Source organism: Aphelocoma coerulescens, chromosome 7, assembly GCF_041296385.1.
Source record: "Aphelocoma coerulescens isolate FSJ_1873_10779 chromosome 7, UR_Acoe_1.0, whole genome shotgun sequence".
Taxonomy (NCBI): domain Eukaryota; kingdom Metazoa; phylum Chordata; class Aves; order Passeriformes; family Corvidae; genus Aphelocoma; species Aphelocoma coerulescens.
The window spans coordinates 38,711,065-38,736,555 of NC_091021.1; the positions used below are offsets into that span (position 1 = coordinate 38,711,065).

A 25,491-nucleotide genomic window follows, 5' to 3' on the forward strand; every position below is an offset into this window, starting at 1 on the left:
TTAGACTGAGCAATGGATCAAAACCAAAAATGAAATGCAACATAATGAAAAGTCAAGTTATGAGTTCCAGTCCCAGGGAGCTGCGTCTCTCCTGGCACAGAAGGAAACCAAGGATAGAATTTCCACAGGTATTGTGGACTTGGGCAAGAAGCTGGTGCTCAGTTTTTAATGTATACAAGATCTACAAAAGATTTAAACTCCTTTGGGACACTGATTGCAAATCCAACTGGCAGAATTCCTATTTGTGTTTAAATCAGACCTACAAGCACCACAGTGTTACCTGAAGCTAATCCCTGCTGGTGGGACTTTCTGTTCCACTTCTGCTGGTAGAGCCTGATTGTTATTAGGCAAAACTTCCCAGTGGGAAGTTAAAGGACAGGAAAAACATCCCAGCACCTGATTTTTCCATTATTAATTGGCAGTGCCCATCTGATGTGTAAAGCAACACCTCAGGGGGGTCAGGAGTGAAGCAGGTGCCCCCTTTCCTCCCAAAACCAGACAGACAGGCAGAGGCCAGGCTTCCAAAATCCCAGGTCACATCCTGCTCCCTCGGACACCAGGTGTTCCAGGTGATGCCAGTGACCCTCTGCCTAAACCACAAACCCTGAGTTTCCATGTGGCACAAATCCACCTCTGGAAGCAACACCCCTGCCAAGCTGAGAGCTCTTCCAGGACATCTCCCAGGAGCGCCCACGGCCGCCGGCAGCATCTCCTCGGCTGCCACAACCCTCCAGCATAACCCAAAACTGCCTTTCTGTTCATCTATCCTTGTTTCAACTCCAATCTCCACGGCTCAGATCACACAGAACGTCAGGTTCTTCCTGAGACTCTCACATGTCACCCTGGAAATGGGGACTGCCAGCCCCACACGGCTGCTCTGGCTCTGCTCCGGGCTGGAGCGGTGACAAGGAGATGCCACCAAGCAAAATAAAACTTGCCTGGGTTACTTAAATCCCTTTCCCTGACACACCAACCTCCATGTCCTGAGCACAGCACGCTTCCACGCATGACAAGTGTCCCTGAAGCCGTCAAGGGCCCAGTTCCGCTTTCCCTGAGCTTCCTTAAATTCCTGCTCAAGTCACTAAGGAATCTGGGATATGGGTTCCACATCCTGTACTTTGAAATCAAATTGATAACATTTACTGCAAGCAGCGTTTTCTAGGTGAGGGTGATGCTTTGGGGGACTCGGGATGTCAGTCTGTGTTTGAGTGAGGGACAGCTGGCAGGCAGGAGTGGGAGACTGGGAAGAGAGATGGAAAAGGGGCGCAGGGAAGGAAAAGGGTGGCAGAGAAGGAAAAGAGGAATGGTATCAGGAGGATCCATGCTGATGGCTACCAGTGCTCCTGCAGTGCACGGGGCTGCTGTAGAATCAGCTCTGAGGAGCCCCAACCTGAGATGCCGATGCTCTTGACACATTTAAAACCATTATTTTCCCAGAAATCCTAAACTCGGGGGATCACTAAAACCTCCGCTTCCATTCCCTGAGCCAAGTGCCGCTCCCGATGTTACAGGGAATAACCAGGAAATGCCCACCGGGTCAGTCGCAGCTGGGAGCCCAAGGCGAGGACAACCCACGGTCTATCGGGCTGGAGCACGGCCGAGCCGGGATGCGGGGCCGCTCCCGGGGGTCCCGGCTCCGAGCGCAGCGCCGAGCCCAGCCCGAACTCCCGCGGCGCTCGCAACTCGTGCGGTGCCCGGAGCCGGGGCTGGGGCATCCCCCGGCAGCGGCACCGCCGCGCTCGGCACGGGGGTCCCGGCCCCGCCGGGACGGAGCCGCCCCGAGCCCCCCGCCCCAGCCCCATCCCCGAGCCCAGCCCGTCCCCGGCCGCTGACCTGCCGCAGGATGAAGCTGGTGGAGGTGGTGCTGCCGTCCGAGCGCTTCAGGCGGCTGCGGCGCGTCGCGGTGCCCCTCGTCACCTGCCCGGGGGACAAAGCATCAAGGTCGTGCCACCGCCCCGGCCCCGGCCCCGCCGCCGCCCCCGGCCCCCTCACGCACCGCGGCCATGGCGCCCCGCTCCGCTGCCGCTCCCGCCTCTCCCGGGCCGCTCTCCGCGCGCAGCGGAGCCGCCGCCGGGGCGGAGCGCGCTGGGGAGGGGGCGGCGGGCGGGGGGCGGCCCCGGGGCGGGGCTGGCACCGCAAAACCCCCGAGCCCGGCCCGGCCCCGGCTCCGGGCGGGATGGCAGCGATGGAGTCCCGCTGCTCTGGAGCCAGGCTGGGAGAGAGCGCTGCGGGGTTCACCTGGAGAGGAGAAGGATCCAGGGAGAGCTCCGAGCCCCTTGCAGGGCCTAAAGGGGCTCCAGGAGAGCTGCAGAGGGACTGGGGACAAGGCATGGAGGGACAGGACACAGGGAATGGCTTCCCAGTGCCAGAGGGCAGGGATGGATGGGAGATTGGGAATTGGGAATTCCTGGCTTGCCCTGGCACAGGGTGCCCAGAGCAGCTGGGGCTGCCCCTGGATCCCTGGCAGTGCCCAAGGCCAGGCTGGACAGGGCTGGGAGCAGCCTGGGATGGTGGAAGGTGTCCCTGCCCACGGCAGGGCTGGATTGAGCAGCTCTTTAAGCTCCCTTCCCACCCAGGCCAGTCTGGGACGGTGGTGGCAAGCTGGGCTGAGCTGGGGCTGCCCTGGGCAAGCAGCACCCTCTGAGCCCACCTCGACCCCCTCCAGCTGAGCCCCGGCTGGCACGAACCCAAACCCCAGGGCCCTGCCCAACCCTTCCCACATCCATCAGCACCGACTGGCATCAGCTTCCAGCCATGGAGAGAGCTTCCATTTCCAGGGCATGGAGGAAAACCAGCTAAATCAGGAGACCATGTGCTGGAAGCTAAAATGTGACGAAGATTTGGAAGCGGGACCTGGATCTCCTGCTTCCCACTCCTGAGCTTCACCTACAGGCACATTACACCTCCCACTGGGATGAGCAAGAGGAGGAATGTGCACATCCTCGGAGTGATCTCACACCTGCACGCTCTGAGCGCACACCGCAATCTCTGGTGAGGGTCCAGCCCAGCAAACGTCCTCCTCCCTCGCTCCAGACACCAAATCCTTTAATTCCTTGGCTGAAAGGAGCAGCCTGGTTTCTCTGTCCAAGATGAATGTGGGTCATGAAGGCTGTAGTCTAAATTAGATTATTTTCATATTCAGTTTCATCATTAAATCAGTCCTAGGAAGGCACTTCTGTTTCAACATTAATCGTGGGGTGGCTGACTTCCCAAGGAAAGATTCTCTCCGGAGACCCAATGGAGCAGGGTCTCACTCCACGGTTGAGATTCAGAAGGAAAAACAAGCCAGCATTTCCTGATAATTCAGGATATGATTTGGCTTTATAAGGTTGGCTTTCAGCCCAAAGTGACCCCAAATCAACCCACTGGGGTCAGCAGCTCCAAAGGGCTGTAAAGAAATGACGAAAACCAGTGATTTATGTGTAAATGGCAATTTTTGGGGCTGTTCTCAGGGACATGAGGCTCCTTGATTGCATTTTTGGTGTCCGTGCCCAGCTTCAGCAGCAGGATTAAAGCACAGGGATTCATCCTGCTTTGGGATGAGCCAGAATTCTCAGCCACGATCACACGACTCCGCTCTTGCCTCTTGCACCAGGGAATTCTCCTGGGTGTGTTTGTTAACAAACGTTACTCATTCCACAGACACCTCTCAGTGCAAGCAGGGGCAGCGCCTGGGAGTTCTTAGGAAAGATGCACAGATAAAAATAAGGGAAGAAAATCGTCTTCATCTCAGGAAATAAACCCTGAGAGAGGCCACAGCATCAAGGGACAGAGTCCCACAGGCCCAGGGCCGTTCCCCACCGAGCCCTCCAGCACAAAGAACACACAATAACATCACTTGGAAGGTTTCAACAATCTCATTTTTAACATTATTTCCGGAGCCAACTGGAGGGACAAAGCGTGGGTGACACCAGGTGACAGAGCACAACCCCTCAGACCACTCCGTGTGGGGTGACAAATTGAACAGACAGAACAGGTCCCCAGCTCACACCGAAGGAAATGGATCTAACAGTGATATTTAACACCCATGAAACAAATCTATCACAATAAAAGTGTCATTAGAAAGTCGCCCAGGTTCCTATGTTAAGGGTTTATATGAAAAAGCAGGAGTTCTCCACCCTGAATTCCTGATAGAAAACAGCAGGTAGAAACCTAAGGTAGAAATCTGGAGTTAGAGAAATCCTTTGGCAGCATGTTCAGTTACAATCAGGCCTTAAAAATAAATATGATCATGTCTAGAAGTATGAAGAGAAACACCAACCCCCTCTAAATACACCGGTTTAATAATAATTAAATTATTTTACACTATCTACAAGTTGCATATCACGGAGTTAGGAATAGAAGAGGTGACAGAAGGACAAATCCTGCTTTTAGAAAAGTTCAGGCATGTGTGGAGCTGTGTAGAAAATCTCAGACAAATGAGTATGTACATTATTTATACTTAACAATTAACATCAGCAAATCACATCTGGCTGGCTCAATTTGAAGATTCCTCTTGGCCCAAAGCTCAGAATCCAAAAAAACACCAATCTCAATTTCCTAACAAACACGGAGAATTTATAGCAACGAGAACAAGATTTAGTTTGACCACAAAGCAACGGGGAACAAAGGAAACTCTGACAAATAAAAGCTCCAAACAGTAAGAATTTGGAACAGCAGCATTGAAATCAATTCATTTCCTCAAAAGACACAAGGAACAAGTTATCAAAATGCTTCAGTATTGCCACGTGTGTTATTTGTACTGAGCTACATCCAGGGGAAGGATCGAGACAAATTAAAGTCATGTCCAAAGGAAAGACAAAATCCTCCTTCCAATTGCACACATTTTAATTAAAAGTGATTTAAAGAGCAGGTGCTGAACACTTCTTGCATGAGCATGAGGCTGCAAGTGAATATAAGGTCAAGATAGGAAATAATTAAATAAAACGAGGAGGTGCTGAGTGAAGGGTGGGTTTTGTCACTCAGCAGCCTGGGAGTTCCAATCTGGGATGAAATTCACACATCAAAAATGCTTATTTAGACATCTGGGAGCTTCCTGCTTTTAATGGAGATGGTTTTATCAGTGATTTGCTTCCATTATTTCCCCAAACCAAGATTATCACTCACCAGAGGTTGTTAAAAGCAGGATAAATGTGACCATGCTCCAGTGAGGAGGTAAATAGGAGGATGAAGTGATGGGGTTTTTTTTCCTCCCAGCAGTTGAAATAAGAAAAGAAAGAAATCCCACATTCCCAAAGGATAATCCAGCTCATGTGCTCCCTAGGACAAACCCCACCCTTTAAAAAGTGCATCAGGGAAGAAATCATTGGGTTTCTTTTCTCAGCCACCAACTGCCACACGTCCCCAGCTCTGAGGCAATCCCTTCTCCAGGGACATGGCTCTCATTTTCCATGTGCTCAGGAGCCCAATCCCACCCACCAGCACATGGCATGTGCCTCCTTAAACCCCCCTTTCCCAAGTGGTGTAAGAGCTCCTCTGGGGTCAGTGCTTGTTTAGACACGGACACAGTGGCAGAGGAAGGAAATCCAAGAGAGGCAGAACCCCCTGGTCCCATCAAGACGATTCCTGTTCCACTCAGCTCCCCCTTGGAAAGGGAACAGATCCTCACAGTCTTCAGCAGCTTCAAACATTCTCCAGCCCCCTCCTTTCCCACAAGGAATTATAACACTCCTTCACTTCTACATCCATCCAAAAAGGAAAACTGGGAAGAGGTTCTGTGCAAGTTCCTGGCTCAGCACCTTGGATCCACGGAGTGCCCACACAGGCAGCTGGGAGCATCCCCTGCCTGCTCTTCCCAAGGAGCCTCGTGCCGGCAGTGCCACCTCTGCCGAGACACCAGGGAATTCTAGGAAAACTTGTTTTCCTCAAGGAAAACACAGCAGTTCTCTGCGTTTTCCAAAATATAGAGGCAGCACTGCCAAACCCCTCTTTTTCATATTTCCACAGGGATGTGGCCCTCAGCAGCACCGCTTCCTCTTCCAGCTGGACCCAGGGATTGCTCGGATTCCGCAGCGCGTCCTTCGGCTGAGGGGAGGGGACTCCGAACCGCAGAGATTCCCTAGAGCCACTGGGACAGAAGGATTACAGAAGACACCAGAGCAAAGCAACAGCATCTCAGCATCCTCAAGCTTCCAGAAACACATTGAAAAGAGAATTATTTTGGGACAATCTTTCAAGATTCACAAGTGGCATTTCTTGAAAGCGCAGGAGAGGAAAAAAAAGGGACTCGGAGGAATCTGGAATTATTTTAAACCATCCCCTAATCTAGTTCAGGATGCAAATATGCAAATAACCATCAGAGCTGGTGCCTATTTTTACTCTGCATCACCCTAACGCAGCGAGTTGGGTTATTTGAAAGGAAAATGCACTTGGATATCCATGGCAGGGCTTCACGAAGATCGCTGGGTCAGGCGGCCGCTCCTCAACGCTGCCTGTTTAAAGCAGAGGCTGCTGATGGTAATTTGTTTGTTGCTGGAGCAGGGAATGAGCAGGAAGTGCCACGGGATAACCTGGTCCTTGGTTGCTCTGGAATGCTGCCATGTCCACGGCCATGCCCATCTGGTGCTGGGGGAAGGCAGCTGTGCCGGCAGCTGGGAGGGCGGTGCCGGCGCTGGGGACGCTCGGGAAGGGCTGCGGCAGCGCGGGATCGGGGCCGGGGCTGCGGGGACACAACACCAACCACGCTCACCCTGACAGCTCAGGGCCAGCACATTTACCCACAACAGCGACCTCCAGCCCCACAGCAAGCTGGGAGCTCCCAGAATGCACAAATTTGAAAAGAACGTGACCGAAACGGTGGTTGTGGAAGGTATTTTGTGTTTTTCTAGCTAGGAAAATACAGTTTTTTACATGCACACTCTTCACTTAAATCAGCTCTGGCCTTGCAGTTTCCCTCCTGTTACTCTCCCGTGTTAATAAACAAGAGTTTCCCAGGATTCCATACTTTTCATGCCTGTAACATAGCAGGTTTTTATGGTTTTTGCACGAAAAATGTTTTCACCCTCCAAATTCTTCCAGCAGCTCAATAATTCTACATGAGTTAATAATTCTGTATGAGTTTTACTTTTTAATTTACTCTTACTTTTTAGCTTACTCCCACTTTTTAACTCACTCCTACTATTTAACTTTCAATCTTTGGTGCTGGGTGGTTAAAGCTGAGGTCAGAGGTTCCTCTTCAACCTTCCTCCCCTAAAAGCTTCCTGGAAAACCTCCTCAAGCAGGATTAATTTTATGCAGAATAATGCTCTCATTGCTCCCCAGTTCACTAAAATTGGTATTTTCCTCTCAGAATCACTAAATGTAAACACCACAAGAGCATGCAAAGTGGCAAAACTCCCCCCAGGAAGAAGAATGTGCTGGATCCATACCTTAAATAAGCAGCTGGAGGTGGCTGAGTGGCTGCAGAGTTGATGCTCTGAGGCAGAGACCTGACCTGGCCCACCTGCTCCGGGGCCAGGCTGTATCCTGGGGACATGGAGACTCCCTGGATCATGTAATTCCCACTGGGAGGCTGCACAGGATACGACTGCAAATCAAATCCAGGAGGTTTGCTGTTTAGCACGCTTTGGAATTAACCCACCACAATATTCTAAGGCTGGGACACAAGGGAAGCAAAACCTGCAGTTTTTCCCATTTCTGGTTTAAATAATCCAAGATTCCCTCAAAATTCAGGTGGCACAGGCTGGAGCTGCTCATGGGGTTTGGATTTGGAAAAAAGGGCACTCAAGGAACAGGTTTGTCCCAAATAAAGCCAGCATTATCCTGCATTTCTAGGCACCAATCTTGGGAGGAAACAGCAAACTCCAGTTGCCTTTTGGCTTAATTTACTTTGTAACCTCCAATATAATGAATTTTCCATCGTTACCGGGAGTTAAGGACACGGAATTACTTTTAACTGACATATTTTCAGATCTAGCAGTTGCTATGGCAACTATTCTTTTCCCACTGAACAATTAACATTAAAGTAAAATTCACTTAAAGTAAAAACCTTCATTCTGTGCTTTTTATAAAATCTCTCCTTCTCCTCCATTTTTATTCCTTAAGCCATCATTAGGGACAGTGTACAACAGTTTGGAGCCCAAATCCAACGTGTTTAGAACTGATACAAAATGTTCATTTTTCTAAGGGGAAAAGGAGCTAAAAGCAGAGGGTGTCTATATTTAGCAAAAATACACTTGGGATTAATACACTGATATTCCAGTTCCCTCCCATCCCCACTATTAGATAAGAAGGGAACATTTGACTTGGAGATTGACATGACTCACAGCAAGAATATCCACCAAGCTGCTGTAACACACAATTCCAACTGCAAGAAATGAATTATGGAAGGGATCTTTTGGAATTTTCACTAGTGGCCAAGCAAAACCTTCTGTTCTGGTGCAGAAATCCAAATTTCTTGCAAAGGCTATAAAAATCCCCCCAGGCAGTGTCAGATTGCTCGTGGGCTCACTTCAGTTTTTGCTGTGATTTTTTTTTAAATAGGGCTAAGTAGCAGCAGGGAATTTCCAGGTTCCAGGGATACTGACCGGCACGGAGACTCCAGAGGAGGAGGGTGGGAATTGTGCAGGGTGCTGGAGTTTGGAGTAGGCTGAGTACATGGGGCTCTCATTCATCAGTTTGTTATAGAGCTCCAGAGCTTCCAGAACCTTCACGTTCAGCTCGGATAACTCGGAATGTTTCCTGTTGCAAAACAAAGGGAGAGGGCACTGAGCTGCTTTAACAGCTGAGATGGGGAGAAAAGAACAGAGGTGCATGAAAAAGAAGCCCTTAAAAGGTAAAAAGGTCACTTTTTTTACCCATTTATACTGAAAAATTGCTGCTGTGTCACAGGAAGGAGAGTCCAAGTGCTGCCCAACTGCTGCTGTCACCAGACCAGCAGCTCCCAGGTGGAGTTCCCTGTTCTTTTCACCTTCAAATATTCCCAGGAGTCACAGAATCATGGAATGGTTTGGGTTGGAAGGGACCTTAAAGGATTATCTAATTCCAACCTTCTGCCATGGGCAGGGACACTTCCCACTGTCCCAGGCTGCTCCAACCCAGCCTTGGGCACTGCCAGGGATCCAGGGGCAGCCACAGCTGCTCTGGGAATTCCAGCCCAGCCCCTCCCCACCCTCCCAGGGAACAATTCCCAATTCCCAATATCCCATCCATCCCTGCCCTCTGGCACTGGGAAGCCATTCCCTGTGTCCTGTCCCTCCATGCCTTGTCCCCAGTCCCTCTCCATCTTTCTAACCAGCTCCTTCAGGTACTGACAGCCAAACCTGAGGAGGGAGAGGTGAGGATAACATGGAATAATCACCCACAGACTGAAAATTCCAACCTCTAGACAGGCTGGAGAAGGCTACAGACACAAAATGCCAAAATAAAAAGCATCCATCCATGACCTGCGCAGTGAATTTTGGGAGAGCAGCAATGAAATCTCAGTGTACATGCTGGGAACTCAGTATTTCAGCATTAAAAAATAGAGTTGTTACATTTTTCTGGCCAGATTTTCTAGCTTGGGAGATGAAAGCACCAAAAAAATGTTATTAAAACTGCCCCATTTGAAGTAAATCAGTGAATAAATTAGGCTCACCTATCTATCTCTTCTAGTTTTTCATCTATCATTGGACCCATCTGCTGGCAGATATCTGTGAAGACAAAGCATTGAGGCAGTTGATGTCTTGCACAATTAAAAGTTTAAATGCAGCCAAAAATATTTTATCCAACTACAGTAAAATTAATTGCTTATTTATTTCAGGGTTGGGATTGGTAGATGGATCTTGCAAAGCTCAGGCATCTTACAGAGCTGGGAGTTATGCAAATGATTCTGCTAAACATGGAGCTGGCTTGGAACTATTAAAAAAATTCAAATTATCCCCAGAGCCCCACACTCCCACAGTGAAATAAGTGTTCTCCAGCACTGTTAGTACAGACCACAGTCCCCCTAAGCTTAAAATAAACACAAAGAACTCCCAGCTCAATCCACAAAAGGTAATTGTGAGAAGAAGTAATACAGAAAGAGCTCATTTAGTGCTCCAAGTACCTTCTGAGTCGAGCAGATCTGGAGAATCAAGCTTTAAATCTGTGGGATCTATGCTCTGAAGCACCTGCAGTGTTTTATCCATCTTATCCTGAGAGGGGAAGACAAGATGAAGAACTTTCATTTCTCAACCATGCCAAGATTGGTTTAATATTCAAATAAAAGTTCTTTATAGACAGAGAATCATCTGCCAACACCCAGCACCAAAAGAATGTAAAAGCCCAGCACTATTTTATCTTAAAGTGGCTCCATACCTCATCAATATAAACTGGCTCAGGTTCTGCTTTCTTAATTTCTTCTGCAGTGTCCTCAGGAACAGAGATTTTATCCACAGCTGCTGAAAGAACAGAGATGAGTTTCTTTTCTCTCTGTGTCTGCCATCACTTCAAACACACATTTGCTCCTTGTTACTCGTCTGGGTGAAAAGACACTGTGATATCTGAAAGGGCAATTCACTGGATGTGTAAATATCAATTATGGTGAATGGAACCGAATTTCTGTCACAGAACATGGTAATAACTTAAAGGAGAAAGAGAGGCAGAAATTAAAGTGAGCTATGGAGGGATCTGTGCCTGATTGTTTGAAACAAGGGCAGGATGTCTCTCGGTTCTTTCCTGGGGCTGATGCAGGAAATTATTTTGCTGCTGGGCTAATTAGGAGCTGCAGCACAAAGCTGCCTTTCTGAAAGAATCCATCATTCCAGCAGGTAACTCACCTGCCTCGGGCTCCACGGTCAGGTCAGAGGTCACGAAATTGGATGGGAACAGCCCCACTCCTCTGTGGTTCTCCCCTTTCCACCAATTGGCATCACTGGGGAAATAAAGGAGGATTACAGAACTCTGGCATGAACAGAGGCAGGGACATATTTGGGGGTTTTTACTGAAAACCTGGGATTCAGAGACATGGTTGGGGTTTTTTCACCAAACCCCTGTGGTATGTAAAAGAGAATGTCTGCAGGGATTAACACAAAGCCAAATAGGGACAGGGGCAGAGGGGAGGGAAGGGAGGAAGAGGAATCAGGGGATCACCCAAAATTGACCATAATTCATCAATGCTTTACACTGCTTACTTGCCAGCCCTTTAAAGCTGTATACATATCTATAGGTGTTAACAACAATCATCATTTTAGCTATTTTTCATCAGTTTTCTTCTTAGCAAATGTGACCCTTGATAGCCAGAGGTTTAACAACTGCTGGAAGCAGCTGGAATGTGATGCCAATGCATTTTCTTATGTCACACAACCAATTAAGATTCAACTTCAAAACTACAAACTGGATGAAATACTCGAGGTTCTCCCCGCACCAAAAATTACTTGAGGTCAAAAACCAGGATTATGGAAAGATAAAAGGAAGATAAAGGCATGTGAGGGAGGTCAGAGTGACAATTACATTTCTGTGGGGGGAAAAAAGCATCAGAGGAAAAATGTGCTACCCTGAGAAAACAAGAGTGGTGGAACAAAGTCACCTCCACCTGAGTGTATTGTACCTGTCATCCAAAACAAAAATAATTTCTCCACTTTTAAAGGTGAGCTCATTGTCCTCGACAGCTTCAAAGTCATACAGAGCTCGCACCTTCCTCAGGCTCTGAGGGTTTTGTGGGATTTCTGCAGATGGGTACAAGGATTTGGTTTCTATTTGCTGCTGTTTCTGCTCTTGCAAAGACAATTCGATAGCTGCAGTTGGGGGAGAGAGAAAAGAACAAGTTTGTGTGGTTTATGCCTGTAGACAAAGCAGCTTGATTTCTTCATTTAACAAAAATAGGATTTAGTGCTTTATTTAAGCAAGGTCTGTATCTGCTTCTGTAGTATTTAAAGTTAACATTTTAAATGCTGTGTGGTGGGGGAAGGATGTGTTTCACCCCACATCCTGATGGCTGAGGAAAACACCTGGAATGCCACAATTCCCAACCTCCTGTGCTCTTGATTTCAATTCTGTGCAGCAGGAAGGAGCTGCTTCCCATTTCCCTGCTTTTTTCTGGAGCCCAAGTCTGACCCAAGGCTAGGACAGCAAACTCACCTTTAGCTATATCCTCATCTTCTTTGCTTTTACTGGATGAGGAGCCATTCTTAGCAGCACTGGTGGAAGCCTGCAAGGTGTGAACAACAGAGGGACTTGAGGTTACAAATGAAAAAAAAATCTCTGCAATTATACATTTTACAAAGTTAGCACGGAGTTGTTCCTGGTCAGCTGCCTTACAGAATCAAGATGATCTTCTGGAAATCAAAATCACCACTCTTCAGGTTTTATTCTGTTTTCAGCAGGGAAAAAAGGTAAAATAAATAATGAGATTTAGTTGAAATAAATTATTTTATTTAAGTAATTATTTTAGTCACATTTATTACAGTGAGAGTGCTCATTTACATGACTCTTTCCACCTTTATCCTTCACTCCTCCCTTCAAGAGAGAAGATGCTCCAAGTCTCCCCAGCAGCACAGTGAAATCATTCCTGGAGTTTTCATTCCCACCAGAAACTGGAATTGGGTGCCAGTGCTCAAGCTCTTCCATGTTTCTGCCATATGTTTTAACACATAGATCAGATTTAGAAGTGAAAACATCTTTGTGGAGGAAGGAGGGATTGTAAAAGTTAAAAAACTCTTCAGTGTTTCATACAGAGGAAAGTAAACTTTGTGTAAGGAAATTGTAATAGAAACTGTAATTTTGATTCTCAGGACTGAATAATATGAAAATGGTTAGAAGCATCAATAATAAAAGTTAGGAACAAACCAGCTGGCATCATATCTGCTGTTAGATCCCCAGAAGTGAAAAATAAACCACTCCAAATCCAGGACAACTCCTGACATGGACAGGTAAAGCAGGAACAGGAAATGGGGCTCTGGGAAAGGAAACCAGAGCATGGGATCCATCACTATCCCAAAGCAGCTCTCACCTGGGATCCAGCAGCAGGGAAAGTGACCCCTTCTTCCTTTAGGGATTTGATGGTTGCAGATATTAAGCTACACTGTGGGTCTTTCTGGAATTCTTCTGACCACTCCACCATGAGAGTTTTCAGCTTTTCACACACTTTTGGATGAGCCTGGAAGACAAAATTGGATAAAAAGGGATGTCTGAACCTCAAAATGAACAGAAAGAGTTGTTACCAAAATTGTTACCAAACCCATTTTACCATAAATATCCTTAATCATTAATACTTGTGTTGATTGAGAAGATTTGGGGGAGCAGAGTCTAGAATATCTGGCCTTTTATACCCTGATCTGATATGACAGAGAACATGCTGAGCTCCTGGAGCACTAATTCTGGAGAAATTCAGGCTGCCTACCACACTTACCCCAAATTTCTGCCTCTCTGTGTTACTCACCCTCCATTTAACCTCAATTTTCTCTTCATTCCCTCTCAGGTGTGTAATTTTCCACTTCCCAACCATATAAATTGGTCTAATTTAAGCCACTGTCTTTCCCTACAAGAAATCCTACAAGAAATCTTTCCCTACAATCCATCTTCCCTACTTTTCCTGGCCTCTGCAGTTTCTCCTCAGATGCTGGAACACGTTTGTCCCAGCTGAGAGAACCTCACAAAAACCTGCTCTGAGCCTCCTTGAAACAGCTTCTCCCACAAGAAGGGATAATCCACAGGGATAATCCATAGGGACAAGTTCTGCTCCCAAACTGGGAGCTGAGCTGCAGGGACTGCCTGGCAAAGGAAGGTATTTGCTTGGAGTGGGGGCAAACCAAGATCAATTCATGCTCTGCCTGGAATTCCTCTGGCTCCCACATTGTTCCCAGATTCTGGCACTGGGACAAGAAGTGCCTGGCCAAGATTCCCAACCCAAGGAATCAGATCACACTGGGGCCTGTGCCTCACAGGCCAACATGGCCTGACCAGGCAGAACACTGACAAGTCTGGGCTCCAACCTGCATTTAATTTACAGAAAAGAAAGTTTTCTGGGCTCAGGATCAGCCCAAAGACATTTGTCATGCTTGCCTGAACGCATTTTCTCTCGGAGAAGAGGGAAAAAGCACAATTTTATTCATTATTCCTCCAACTATGTGTGGGGGTAAAGGGTCAGTATTTCCCAAGAGCACATAAATTGTGCTCCAGAGCCCATGCCTGGGTGGGATTCCAGGTTTCCTGCACATCCCTGAGTGCTGCCAGGCCCTGAAGGTCACTGTTGTGCTTCAGGATGGACCCTGGCTAATGAGAACAAAGAGAGACCTATTTTTCCTCAGAAAGCCAGAAACACAAGAGCTGTGAACTCATTTTGCTTCCCAGCAATTTTATTACTTTCCTTAATTGCTTTGCTCAGCCTCTGATGATTCCAGGGCTCCCACAGATCTGAAAACTCCTTTTTAACCCATTAACCAGTTTTGTCTCCAACTGGAGCAGTAATTAGGGAAAAGCTGCTCCTGCTTGTTCAACTCCTCACATCCAGATTTAGATCCCAGCAGCTGCTTCACCCCAACCATTTCAGTCTTCTTTTCCTGGTTATCTTCTCATTCAACGTTCCCAGAATCTCCAAAAACTAAAAAGGATTGTCTGCAACTTTATCCTTTTCCTTGTAAAAATGTCATTTACTTCCTCATAATTTTCCCTTTCACTTCAGCCCATGAATTTCCTTCAAGCTTAATAAAAACTCTCTTCAAGAAAAGCTGCACTTACCATGATCAAATTAATGGAGCTTAGGAAGACAGATTTTAATTAAAATTGCTCATGTAATTTTGTAAAAATTTGAAGGATTATCAGCTGTCAGTTCTTTAATAATCATTTTTTCATAGTGAAAATCACACAAATTTCAGTGAAAACACAAACAGCACCAAAAACTAGGAAATGTGCATTAACTACAACAATAGTTTGGAGAAGTTACCAAAATAATCTTCCCCCAGGATTTAAGGTTCTAGAGCAATTACCTTGTTTATTATAGCTCGAGCTTCAGTGGCAAAATCCCGGGAACACACTTCCAAGTGGAATATTTTCCCACAGTTTGAGACACAGGCTCCTAAAAGCTGACAACAGAAACACCATTGGGAAAATGCACAACAAGAATGCAAATAATCCAAAATGAAAGGTAAGTTCAGCATGGACACTGATTTACTGAGGTTAATCAAGGTATTAATTAATTAATTAATTGATTGACCAGTAAATATTGAATTGCTGCATTCCACGAAGTTTTTGGGAAATCTGGGAGTGTACTCACTGTGAGTGCTTGCAAAGCCACGTGGGGAACTTTGTGATTTACTCTCTTCATGATGGCTTTAAGGCAATCCTTGGCTCTGCAGAGGAACAAAGAAATGGAGGATGAACGGGAGTGGCAGGAGCCCAGAGCTGCACCAAACCTGAGCCTATTGAACAAAAATGTCACTGAACCTGAACCTCCCAGGGCTGGGCTGACACACAGATTTACCCATTTACCAATTTGCTCCTCCTCTGCTGTGTGCTGGATTGGAGGAGATTCCCTGCTTTTCCCCTGGCACTCCATACCCATTCCCAGGAACTGCTGACAGCCCAGCAAGGGAAGCAATTGCATTAAGCTGAGGAAATGGGTTTGAGACAGACAATGAAAGAAATGTCACCATCAAAAGAGATGATTCAATAAATGGTTATTTTAGTGGCCATTGGAAAGGCTCTCCATGGATTTAATTCCCAGCTCTTGGATCCCCTTTTCTAGAGCCTGAGGACACAAAGATTTTCTAATTTGTTTCAGCACAATCTGAGGTGAGTAGAGAATAATAAATAGCATGTTAAATGTTTCTGCTGAGGGGTTTCCACACTTTAAATGAGCATTAATGGCTGGCAGGAGCTCAGGCACATCAAAGGCTTCATTAACACTGATACTTGGAACTCTTAAAAACGTGAAATCCTTCAAAAAAAGCTGATGCAGCATTTAAAAATAATATCACTGGCAGATACTTGAGCTGCTGGATTTAGCAAAGCACAGACAAGCCTCTGTGCCAGAAAAAGACACTTTTAGTCCTAATATTTCCATTTTATTTCATATACAAACCATCCAACAAAGTCAACTCAGTTATTTTCAGTTATATTTTTATTTAGGGTAGGCAACAATCTTCATTATTTTCAAGGGCAGGAGGGAAGAAAACGACACAAAATTGAATTAAAATATGCCAGCAGCAGTGGCATTTAAAATCCAGAATTTAGCATTTTATTTTCTACACAAATATATATATTTAGATTTGATTATGCATTTTATATACTTCTATTTCTGCGTTTATAATTTTTTTAATAGCTGATTTCTTTACAACATTCCCTCCTCCAAAACCAGATTTAAACCAATTCCCACTACAAAAGTCTTGTGGCACTAAAAACTTTGCTTTTTAATAAAGGACTCAAAGGACAGTTTTTTCCTTCAGGACTAAAGATTCCCAGACTGAATAGATTTGCTGTTATTCCTTGTGGCAGGTAATTAATGAAAACCAAAACAACAGAACAAAAAAAAACCACCCCAATTTTAATGTTAAATAGAGCTGCTAAAAAATCTGAATTGCTTAAGAATTCTGCCTATGCACTAATTGAGGATTAATTCGAAATTTCAAAGATGTTACCACTCAAAAATTCAGCAAATACTTTTGGCTGCTGCAAGATCGCTGAAATTCCACTTCTGTTCCACTCAGGCTAAACTGATTCCAAGTGATTTGTGCTTTGATCCCTATTTTTCCCCTTTTCTCTCCCATTCTTCCTAACAACCAAACACAGACAAACATCATAAGAAGCCCCTGGTCCTTGCCAGGTATTTTTCTGCACAGAAATTATTTCACTTTCTCCTACTGGCACAGTCACTTCCCCAAATTTATGCCAGATCATTAAATATGAATAACTCGGGTCTGCTGTGCAAAACTCCAGGAAAAAACTGGAATGCACTCAGCACATACAAATTGCTCTGCTCCAAATCCTGTTGGAACATTTCTTTCCAAGAATTTCAAAGCCAACTCCATGTATTTGTGAGGTTGAGCATTTTGAGATGTGTTCTCTGTGACATTTTCTTCTTCACACCAGCCCAGAATTCCATGGAATGCTGAGGCCCAGCTTACCCATTGGGAGTGCTTCCAACTTTGTCACATATATCCATGATAAGCCCCCAATCCTCACTGGTGTTGTATTCATTTGTAGCTTTCTCTGGAAAGAAAAATAAGATTTATTAAGTGATTGATTGGTTGATTGATTCAACTCAGAGTCTATCAATTCAATAGGATGTATCCCTAATTAATGGATTCATGGGATTAATTGGGTTGGAAAGGACCTAAGAGCTCATCTTGTTCCAGTCCCTGCAGGGACACTCATTGTATAGATTAATTAATAATTAACGGTATTTATTTGTGCTTTTAAGTTTTTATTAACCAGGTTATTTAATTCCCATGTAAATATTGCAGTTCAAATTTATAAACAGCAAATTAAATATTTTATTGCATTTGCTGCTTCAAGATTAAATTGTAACCAACTAAATTCAATTTTATTTTGGCTGGTCAGCAGAAAGGTTTCCACAAAGGGAACACAAACACAGCACCCACCACTGTCCCAAATCCCTTTTGTTACAGATGTAAAAACAATGGAAATTTGGAATTTTGGCCATAATTTATCTCCACAAGCTGGAATATTTACTCAGAGGAAGCAAATATTATCTTGAAACCATGTTCCTACAGCACAAATCATCTTCAAAACTTACCCAAAAATGCTATCATTGCTAAATTTTCTTTTAAGTGCATCTATATTTTAGGACACTAACAAAAAATTCATGGATGTTGTGGAAAATAAATCAGTGCCTGCAATTTTAAACGCTTTATTAAAAAAAAATCAAACCAAGTCAGCCTCTGGAAGTTGCAGATTCCCTGGATATACAATCCCTAAGCACTGAACAACCATGGAAGGTTTTAATGAAGTGTTTGGTGCACACAGCCTGAGCCTGGGGTTTCCTGGGAAGTTCTGCCAGGAAAAGCTGCAGTCTGAGAGCACGTCTCCGTTCCCAGTGGTGGGAATGCTCCCACCCCATCCATGGATCCATCTCCTCAAAATCCAGCAGCTGTGCTGGGACAGCCAAGGACAGAGAGCACCAATGCCTGGAGAACAGCCTGCCGGGGGTGTCCCCTCTGAAATTCCTGGCATGCTTGGGATGCCCCTTTTGCCAAGAGCCAACAAGAAACAGGAGGAGCTGGTGGCAGGACAACAACAAAACACGTGCAGTGCTGCAGCTCCAGGGCTCCTCCAGCCTCCAGGAGCAGCTCCCCATCTCAGGGTGTTTGTCAGGAAGGCACAAGTGTCACTTCGGGCCTCCACAAAAGTCTTGGAAGAGTTTCCCAGGGATATACTGAAGTACTTCCCAAGGATACACTGAAGTTTTCCTGAACCCTGAGGGGAAATCACAACCAGCTTTCCCTGCCATGACAGAAATAACCCCAACTCTTCCACTGGCAACAGGAAGGTTTGGTGTTTATAGGCTTCACCAGGAAGTTTTCACCTCAGAATTATTGATTTAGGTTGGAAAAGCCCTCCCAGCCCATGGAGTCCCAGCTGTGCCCCATCCCCACCTTGTCCCCAGCCCAGGGCACTGAGTGCCACCTCCAGGAATTCCTTGGACACCTCCAGGGATGGGCACTCCAAACCTCCCTGGGCAGTTCCAAGGCCTGAGCACCCTTTCCATGGGGAAATTCCTGCTGCTGTCCACCCTGCCCCTCCCCTGGCCCAGCCTGAGGCCGTTCCCTCTCCTCCTGTCCCTGTTCCCTGCGAGCAGAGCCCGACCCCCCCGGCTGCCCCCTCCTGTCAGGGACTTGTGCAGAGCCACAAGGTCCCCCCTGAGCTCCTTTGCTCCAGGTGATCCCTCACTCCCTCACACCTTCCCCATCCCAACGCCAGCACAGCTCCCACCACACCCGGCTCAGTGCTGCTCACTCCCAGCTCCCAGGCCTTTCCCCTGAGCCAGCACATTCCTACATGGAGCAGTGTCAAAGGCAAGTCCCTCCTCCTGGATCCACACAGTCCTGGGAGCAGCTGTGACCATCCAAACTCCATCCTTGTCCAAACTCTCATGGATCTGGAAGCTTCCTTCCCTGCCAGCATGCCAAACTGAACAGCAGCTGCTTTTCTCCTTCACAGGAACCATTCTGAAGGGTAACTCCCTCACAGATGCTGAGACATGGACAGATCAGAAGAAACAGATGTGGGAGGACGCATTTTCCATGATTTTTTCAGCACTAAGGGAACATAACCTTTAAAAACATGGAATGACTTGTCCTCTGCAGCTCTCCAATTAATGAAGGAACATCAGACTTGAGCTGGCTTTTATAGAAATAACGATAAAAGCAAAATGTGCTGCTTGGGGTGTTTTTATGAAGAACCCAAAGTGCCGTGAATCACTTTTCCCTGGGTGAGCTCCCTGAGCTGATTTGCTGCGTGGCTGCACGAGAACGATGCCAATCCCAGAGAGGGGAGAGCACTCAAAGGAGCAGCTGGGAAGGGGCTGGGAATTGTTTGCTGCTCCCACTGCCAAAAGGAGAAATACTTGAAGAGCTCCTGCCTCAGAACACTGCAAACAGCTCTTCCAGGAAAGGAGGGAATGCTTTGCCACTGCCTGAAGTTTTTCAGGATCATCCCTCTACCACCCAACAGCCAAAACCAAGCGGAATGTCATGGAATCACTCACTGGGAGGGATGGGAGGGACCTTAAAGCTCATCCCAATCCAGCCCTGCCATGAGTGGGCAGGGACACCTCCCACTGTCCCAGGCTGCTCCAAGCCCCAATGTCCAGCCTGGCCTTGGACATTTCAGGGATCCAGGGGCAGCCCCAGCTGCTCTGGGAATTCCATCCCAACCCCTCCCCACCCTCCCAGCCAGGAATTCCCAATTCCCAATCTCCCATCCATCCCTGCCCTCTGGCACTGGGAAGCCATTCCCTGTGTCCTGTCCCTCCATGCCTTGTCCCCAGTCCCTCTCCAGCTCTCCTGGAGCCCCTTTAGGCCCTGCAAGGGGCTCTGAGCTCTCCCTGGAGCCTTCTCCTGTCCAGGCTGCACAAACCCAGCCCTCTCAGCCTTTCCAGCCCTCTATCCAGGTTAATTGCGTTATTTCTTTTCCCTTTTTTCACAAGAAGGGATGGGCAATACACAGAAATAAGACCCAAAAAGTGAGGGAAGAGCCCCCTTTGAGGACTGAAGCAGGCAAGGTGTGGGAATGCTCAAAGCCCCCCTGCTCCCACCTTTCCCAAGCCCAGCTCCTCAGCCTGGGCTGGTGGCAGCTCCACCTGTGCACTGCACACACAACCTTCACACTTGCAAAACATTTTGTTATTTCAGCCCTGAATTCCCTTGGGACAGGCTTGCCAAGTAAGATCTGGGTTAAAAAAACAGAAATGTACTAAAATACAACATTTTTTCTTCATCTGTGTCACTCTCTATGCAAGAAACAGAAAAAATAAGCACTGGAGCACTGATTTAGCACAAAAAAAATCACTACTCGGGCACTTTTAGCACAGAAGGTTTTTGTGCTAAACCAGTGCTTCTTTATTCTTTAGTGACTCTGACCACTAAAATCACAATTTGCTTGATCACTTTGCCCCCGAAGTGAAGGAAACCCTTGTCTGCACAGAAATATTTCAAATTTTACACAAAGCACGTATGAACTTTTCAAGTGAAAAGTAAACATAAAACAAATGGAGGGCTACTCCAGAGCTGTTTTCCAGGAGATAAAGCAGAAAGACATGGATGAAAGGCAGAGATTTAATCCCACACACCTTCATTTGTATGCCTGGCCTTTGTAGAGCCTAATTAAAGAATTCCAGCTTGGATTTAATTAGAGATCATAGCCAGGATGACCCTGTAGTCACAAGGCAGCCCCACCTGTAAGGATCCTTATTCATGCCACTATTATATCCTAAAAAACTGGATTAAAATATATTATTAAAGGAACTTTTTGCAGAATAAATCCAGTTCACTGAAAAGGCTTTTTAAGATGCAGGTTTTGCTTGGAAAGTGAGTGTTTTGTTCCACTGAGGCCAATAATCTGAAAAGGAAATAATTTCATTTGCCTGTCAAAAAAACCCTAAAAATATTAAAAATACTTGAGGGGGATTAACAAAGATTATATTCCAGAGCCTGGAAACACCAAGATGGAAGTTAACAACTCATAGTTTATGTATAATATATAAATTATATTATATTAAATTACAAAGTTATGTATATTATATAAAATATATAAAATAGCTTTCATAATATAAAAAAAGCAAAACAGTGAGGCTACATTAAAAATAATCAAGGCAGGATGGGGGAACAGTGCAAAAATAATCTCAAAAAATGAGAAAGAAATGTCATTAAAATGCAGGCTCAGAATTGAGGAATTTGAAGCAGTCAGACCACAGACTGGGAAATATTGTCCCTGCAGTTCAAGAAGAAAAGAAACACACAAGTAACACCAAGAAAAAAAAAAAGTCTAATTAGCTTTTCCTCAAATATTTCCAAGATTTAAGCCCAAATGTTTAAGACAAGAATTATTATGGACTGAGAAATGAGGGGGAAATGTGGTGAATTTGAACAAAAAGCAGCAACATCTCATCAAGGACTAATCTAAAATTATCTGTTCAGATCCATAGGACATTCCATAGGATGCCACAGGCAATCGTTATTAGCTCAGCTCGTGGATCACTCCACAATTAATACAAGGTACTCTAATGAGGCTGAATTTGTGTCCTGAATGCCTTAAAAATCAGGCTTGAAATCAGTATTAATATATCCTGGCTGACAGGCACTGCAGGGGGGAGGGTGTTACAGGCAGGTATCAGCAATAAAAGGAACATAAAATAAATAATAATAATAATACTGATAATAAAATAATAAAAATAAATACTAGGAAAATAAATTATAGAAAAATAAAAAAGGAAATAAAACATGAGGGAAATGTAAGCCCTTGAGGGCTGGATTAGGTAGGAAAAGATTCTCCTGGAAAGCAAGTGCTCAGCAGCTGGAAACAAGAGGAGAATGAGGAGGACAAAGTTAAGGAGCCCCAAAAGGCAAATCCAATCCTGGAATGAAACAGGGAAACTTCCCAGCAACACCTGAGGAAACAGGGAATGTCCTCGTCCACCTTCTCAGCAAGCCCTGATCCTCTGCACAGTGCTGGATGTCACTCCAGCCACACAGCAAACACTTCCTGCTGCCCTGAGCCTGCCAACAATGCGAGCAAAGAAGGGCAGGTAAACAAAGGATCAAAGGGAACGGGGCTGTTCCCTGCTGCTCCACAGACGAAGGTTATGGAAGAGGAAGGGCAAAGCTGGGAAAACAGCGAGTGCACGTGGACTGTGAAGGGATCCACACAGGAAATTCTAAGCTTCTAAAAGTTGTGAGGGTTCCTCTCAATAAAAGAAGCCCCACTCCTCCAGAGCACTGTTCCAGAGGGTTATCCCGTGATTTGCAGCTGTGTCCAGAGCACATTCCAAGGCTCTGCACAGCTCTGTGGACTTGGAACCACGGGAGCAAATCCAGCTGTGGCACAGGAAAAGCACATTCCCCATAGGTGTCCCAAGGAAAGAGCAGCTCTGGATGAAGAGGCAGCTGGATCTGCCCCGTTGCACCGAACTTCCAAACTCAGCACCTCCCCAGACCATCCACATGTGATAATCTGGTATTTGGGATGGTCTAATTTACAACAAAATAATGACAAATTTTTTCCTGGCAAGGGGACTCTAGGATTTAGCCCAAATAATTCAAGTTCCTTTTCTGTTGCACTTGCTACATTTTAGTAAGTGATAATTATAAATTATAAATAATCAATACTAAAATGATAACTAAAAAAATATTACACTGAGTAAAATTTAAACAACTGGAAGTGAACGGAGTCCCATTTTTGAAGTTTTGCAGCCTGGGATGCCTTGACGTTTTTAGGTTTGTTAAAGAATCCTGCAGAGCTCAAAAAAAAACCCCACTTGTACAAATACATCAGTTTGAGCCATGTGAAACGTGAATGTGGTCAAACAGCAAACTGCAGCAGGGATTTGAAATTAGAAACAAAATAATAAATAAGAATAAACAAAATAAGAAACCAGCTGAACTTATACTACAAACAAAACAGAGAAAGTGTGGCAACAAGAGCACTCAGTCTCTTCCGCTTTGGCCATGACAAAAATCCCAGGAATGTTGAGTTCTTCTCTTTCCTTCTATCCCAGCCTAACAAGAAAGCTGAGCCTGGTGCCTCACTTACTGCATTGCTTTTTTCAGTGCTGCCATTCAGAACAGGCGTTGTGTAAAGAAAAACTGACACAGAGCACGAGTTTAAGAAAGCACAAGTCAGGGCAGAACGCAAAACAAAGCAACTGAGTCACCATCTTCACCCCAGCTCCAGCCAGGTTTTGTAATTACTGAGTCACAGAATGTCCTGAGCTGGAAGCGATCCACAGGGATCATCCACCAGTCCAACTCCTGGCGCTGCACAGACACCCCAGCACTCCCATCACGTGCCTGGTGTGGTTATAGGGAAGCTCCTGGGAAGCTGGAAGGAATCATCAATAAAAGTGACCTTACAGCAGCCACAATTCCCTGAATCCCTGCAGGTTCAGCAACACCATGGGAAGGGCAGGCGGCACAGAGACACCTCAGACATGCAGGAAAAGCTGTGAACCTTCAGGAGTCAGAGCAAAACGGGACACAAAACACTCCCTGATGGTGCCGAGGGTAAGGGAGAGAGGGACCCACTGATCTGTTTCCCTGACAGAGCCCCCAAGCCCGGCCAGGATGTGTCAGGAGCTCACACCGGGATGCCCTGGAGCTGCAGCACCCTGGGGCCCAGGGCCCTCCACACCGACAGGAGGAATCCCAGGATCACTGAGGTTGCAAAAGCCCTCCCAGCCCATGGAGTCCCAGCTGTGCCCGATGCCCACCTTGTCCCCAGCCCAGGGCACTGAGTGCCACCTCCAGGAATTCCCTGGACACCTCCAGGGATGGGCACTCCAAACCTCCCTGGGCAGTTCCAAGGCCTGAGCACCCTTTCCATGGGGAAATTCCTGCTGCTGTCCACCCTGCCCTCCCCTGGCCCAGCCTGAGGCCGTTCCCTCTCCTCCTGTCCCTGTTCCCTGGCAGCAGAGCCCGACCCCCCCGGCTGCCCCCTCCTGTCAGGGACTTGTGCAGAGCCACAAGGTCCCCCCTGAGCTCCTTTGCTCCAGCCTGAGCCCCTTTCCAGCTCCCTCAGGAATTCTCCAGCCCCTTCCCAGCTCCGTTCCCTTCCCTGGACTCCTCCAGCCCCTCAGGGTCCCCCCTGTCCCAGAGCTGCCCCCAGCACTGGAGGTGCCCCAGCAGCGCCAGCACAGGGACGGGCACTGCCCTGGGGCTGTGTCACACCAGGGCTGGCACAGCCCAGGGGCCGCTGGCCTCTTGGGCACCCCTGGGCTCACGTTCGGCTGCTGTCACCAGCACCTCCCAGCGCCTTTTCCAGCTCTCCGGACACTCTTCTCCCAGCTCGGAGCATTCCCGGGGCTTGGTGTCACGCAAGTGCAGGACCCGGCACTCGGCCTTGCTGGCTGTCACACCACTGGCCTCACCCCGTGGATCCGGCCTGTCCGGATCCCCCTGCGAGCCCTCCTGCCTCCAGCACACCCACATCCCAGCCAGCCTGGCGTGCTCTGCCAACGGAGCACTCCATCCCCTCAGCCAGACCCTCAGCCAGGAGACCCAACAGGACTGGGCCCAACACTGATCCCTGGGGGACGCCAGCGGCAGGAGGAAGGAGAGCGGGGAGGGGAACAAGGAGAGGAAAAGAGGAGGAAAAGCAGAAGGAAAAACGCGAGGAGAAAAAGGAAGAGGAGAAAGAGGAGGAAGAAGAGAAGGAAGAAGAGAAGGAAGAAGAGAAGGAAGAAGAGAAGGAAGAAGAGAAGGAAGAAGAGAAGGAAGAAGAGAAGGAAGAAGAGAAGGAAGAAGAGAAGGAAAGGGACGAAGAGGCCGCCCCTGGGCCGGGCCCAGCCGCCGCTCGCCACCCCGTCGCTCACCCACGTCCTGCTCGAAGGGGTTGGGGGCGAAGAGCGGCATCTCGGCCGCGCGGTGCCGCCGCTGCTCCGGCTCGCCCCGACAGACCCGGCCGGAGCCGCCGCCGCGCCCGCCCCGCCTCAGCGCACGGGGCTGCCCCGCCGCGCCGGACTACCCCACGGAGCGAGCGCCGCGGCCGCGCCGCCGCCGATCGCCGGGATAAGGGGCCGGGCGGGGAAACAGCGGAGCCGCCCGCCGGGACGGGGGGGGAACGCGGCGGGCGGCGGCCCCGGGAGCGCGGCGGCGGCGGCAGGCGCTGCTCGGGGCAGCCCCGCGGCGCGGGGGCCTCGCGGGGGCGGAGCTGGCGGGGAGGTGGGAACGGGGCGGGGGCGCTGCGGGCGCCCGTGACGTCACGGTGGCGCCGTGACGTCACGTGCCGCCATGTCGAGGCGGCGGCTGAGGGGGCCGGGCCGTGTCCCCGCGCAGTCGCCGTCGCTCCGCGTTGTCCCCGGCGGAACCGAAAATAAAGTTGTCTGAGGGCAGAAATTGCGTCGTCTCCGTGGGTGTGAGGGGG

The 25,491-nt window shown here is 47.5% G+C and overlaps 1 protein-coding gene across 2 annotated transcripts; it reads right to left on the bottom strand.

The window, feature by feature from the left end:
* Positions 1–3,838: 3,838 nt before the first annotated feature.
* Positions 3,839–25,129, bottom strand: STAM2 (signal transducing adaptor molecule 2). Of its 2 annotated transcripts, none has more exons than XM_069021341.1 (14): positions 24,941–25,129; positions 17,019–17,103; positions 15,170–15,245; positions 14,883–14,978; positions 12,908–13,054; positions 12,037–12,106; positions 11,507–11,693; positions 10,737–10,831; positions 10,276–10,358; positions 10,025–10,112; positions 9,575–9,629; positions 8,526–8,679; positions 7,368–7,525; positions 3,839–6,658 (listed from the first exon to the last, which is right to left on the bottom strand). In XM_069021341.1, the coding sequence occupies exons 1-14, from the start codon at positions 24,978–24,980 to the stop codon at positions 6,436–6,438; spliced, it is 1,557 nt and encodes a 518-aa protein (XP_068877442.1). In that variant the 5' UTR covers positions 24,981–25,129; the 3' UTR covers positions 3,839–6,435. The 2 variants fall into 2 exon arrangements, with proteins under 2 accessions (XP_068877442.1, XP_068877443.1); XM_069021342.1 differs by having other exon boundaries at positions 10,276–10,355; positions 24,941–25,127.
* Between the last annotated feature and the right edge of the window lie 362 nt (positions 25,130–25,491).

Coding starts and splice junctions, on each gene's coding strand:
- STAM2 (XM_069021341.1), bottom strand. CDS start 24,980: ATGCCGCTCTTCGCCCCCAACCCCTTCGAGCAGGACGTGG. Junction 15,246..17,018: donor GTTGGAAGCACTCCCAATGG/GTAAGCTGGGCC, acceptor GTTCCTCTGCAG/AGCCAAGGATTGCCTTAAAG. Junction 9,630..10,024: donor AGATCTGCTCGACTCAGAAG/GTACTTGGAGCA, acceptor TTGTCTTCACAG/ATATCTGCCAGCAGATGGGT.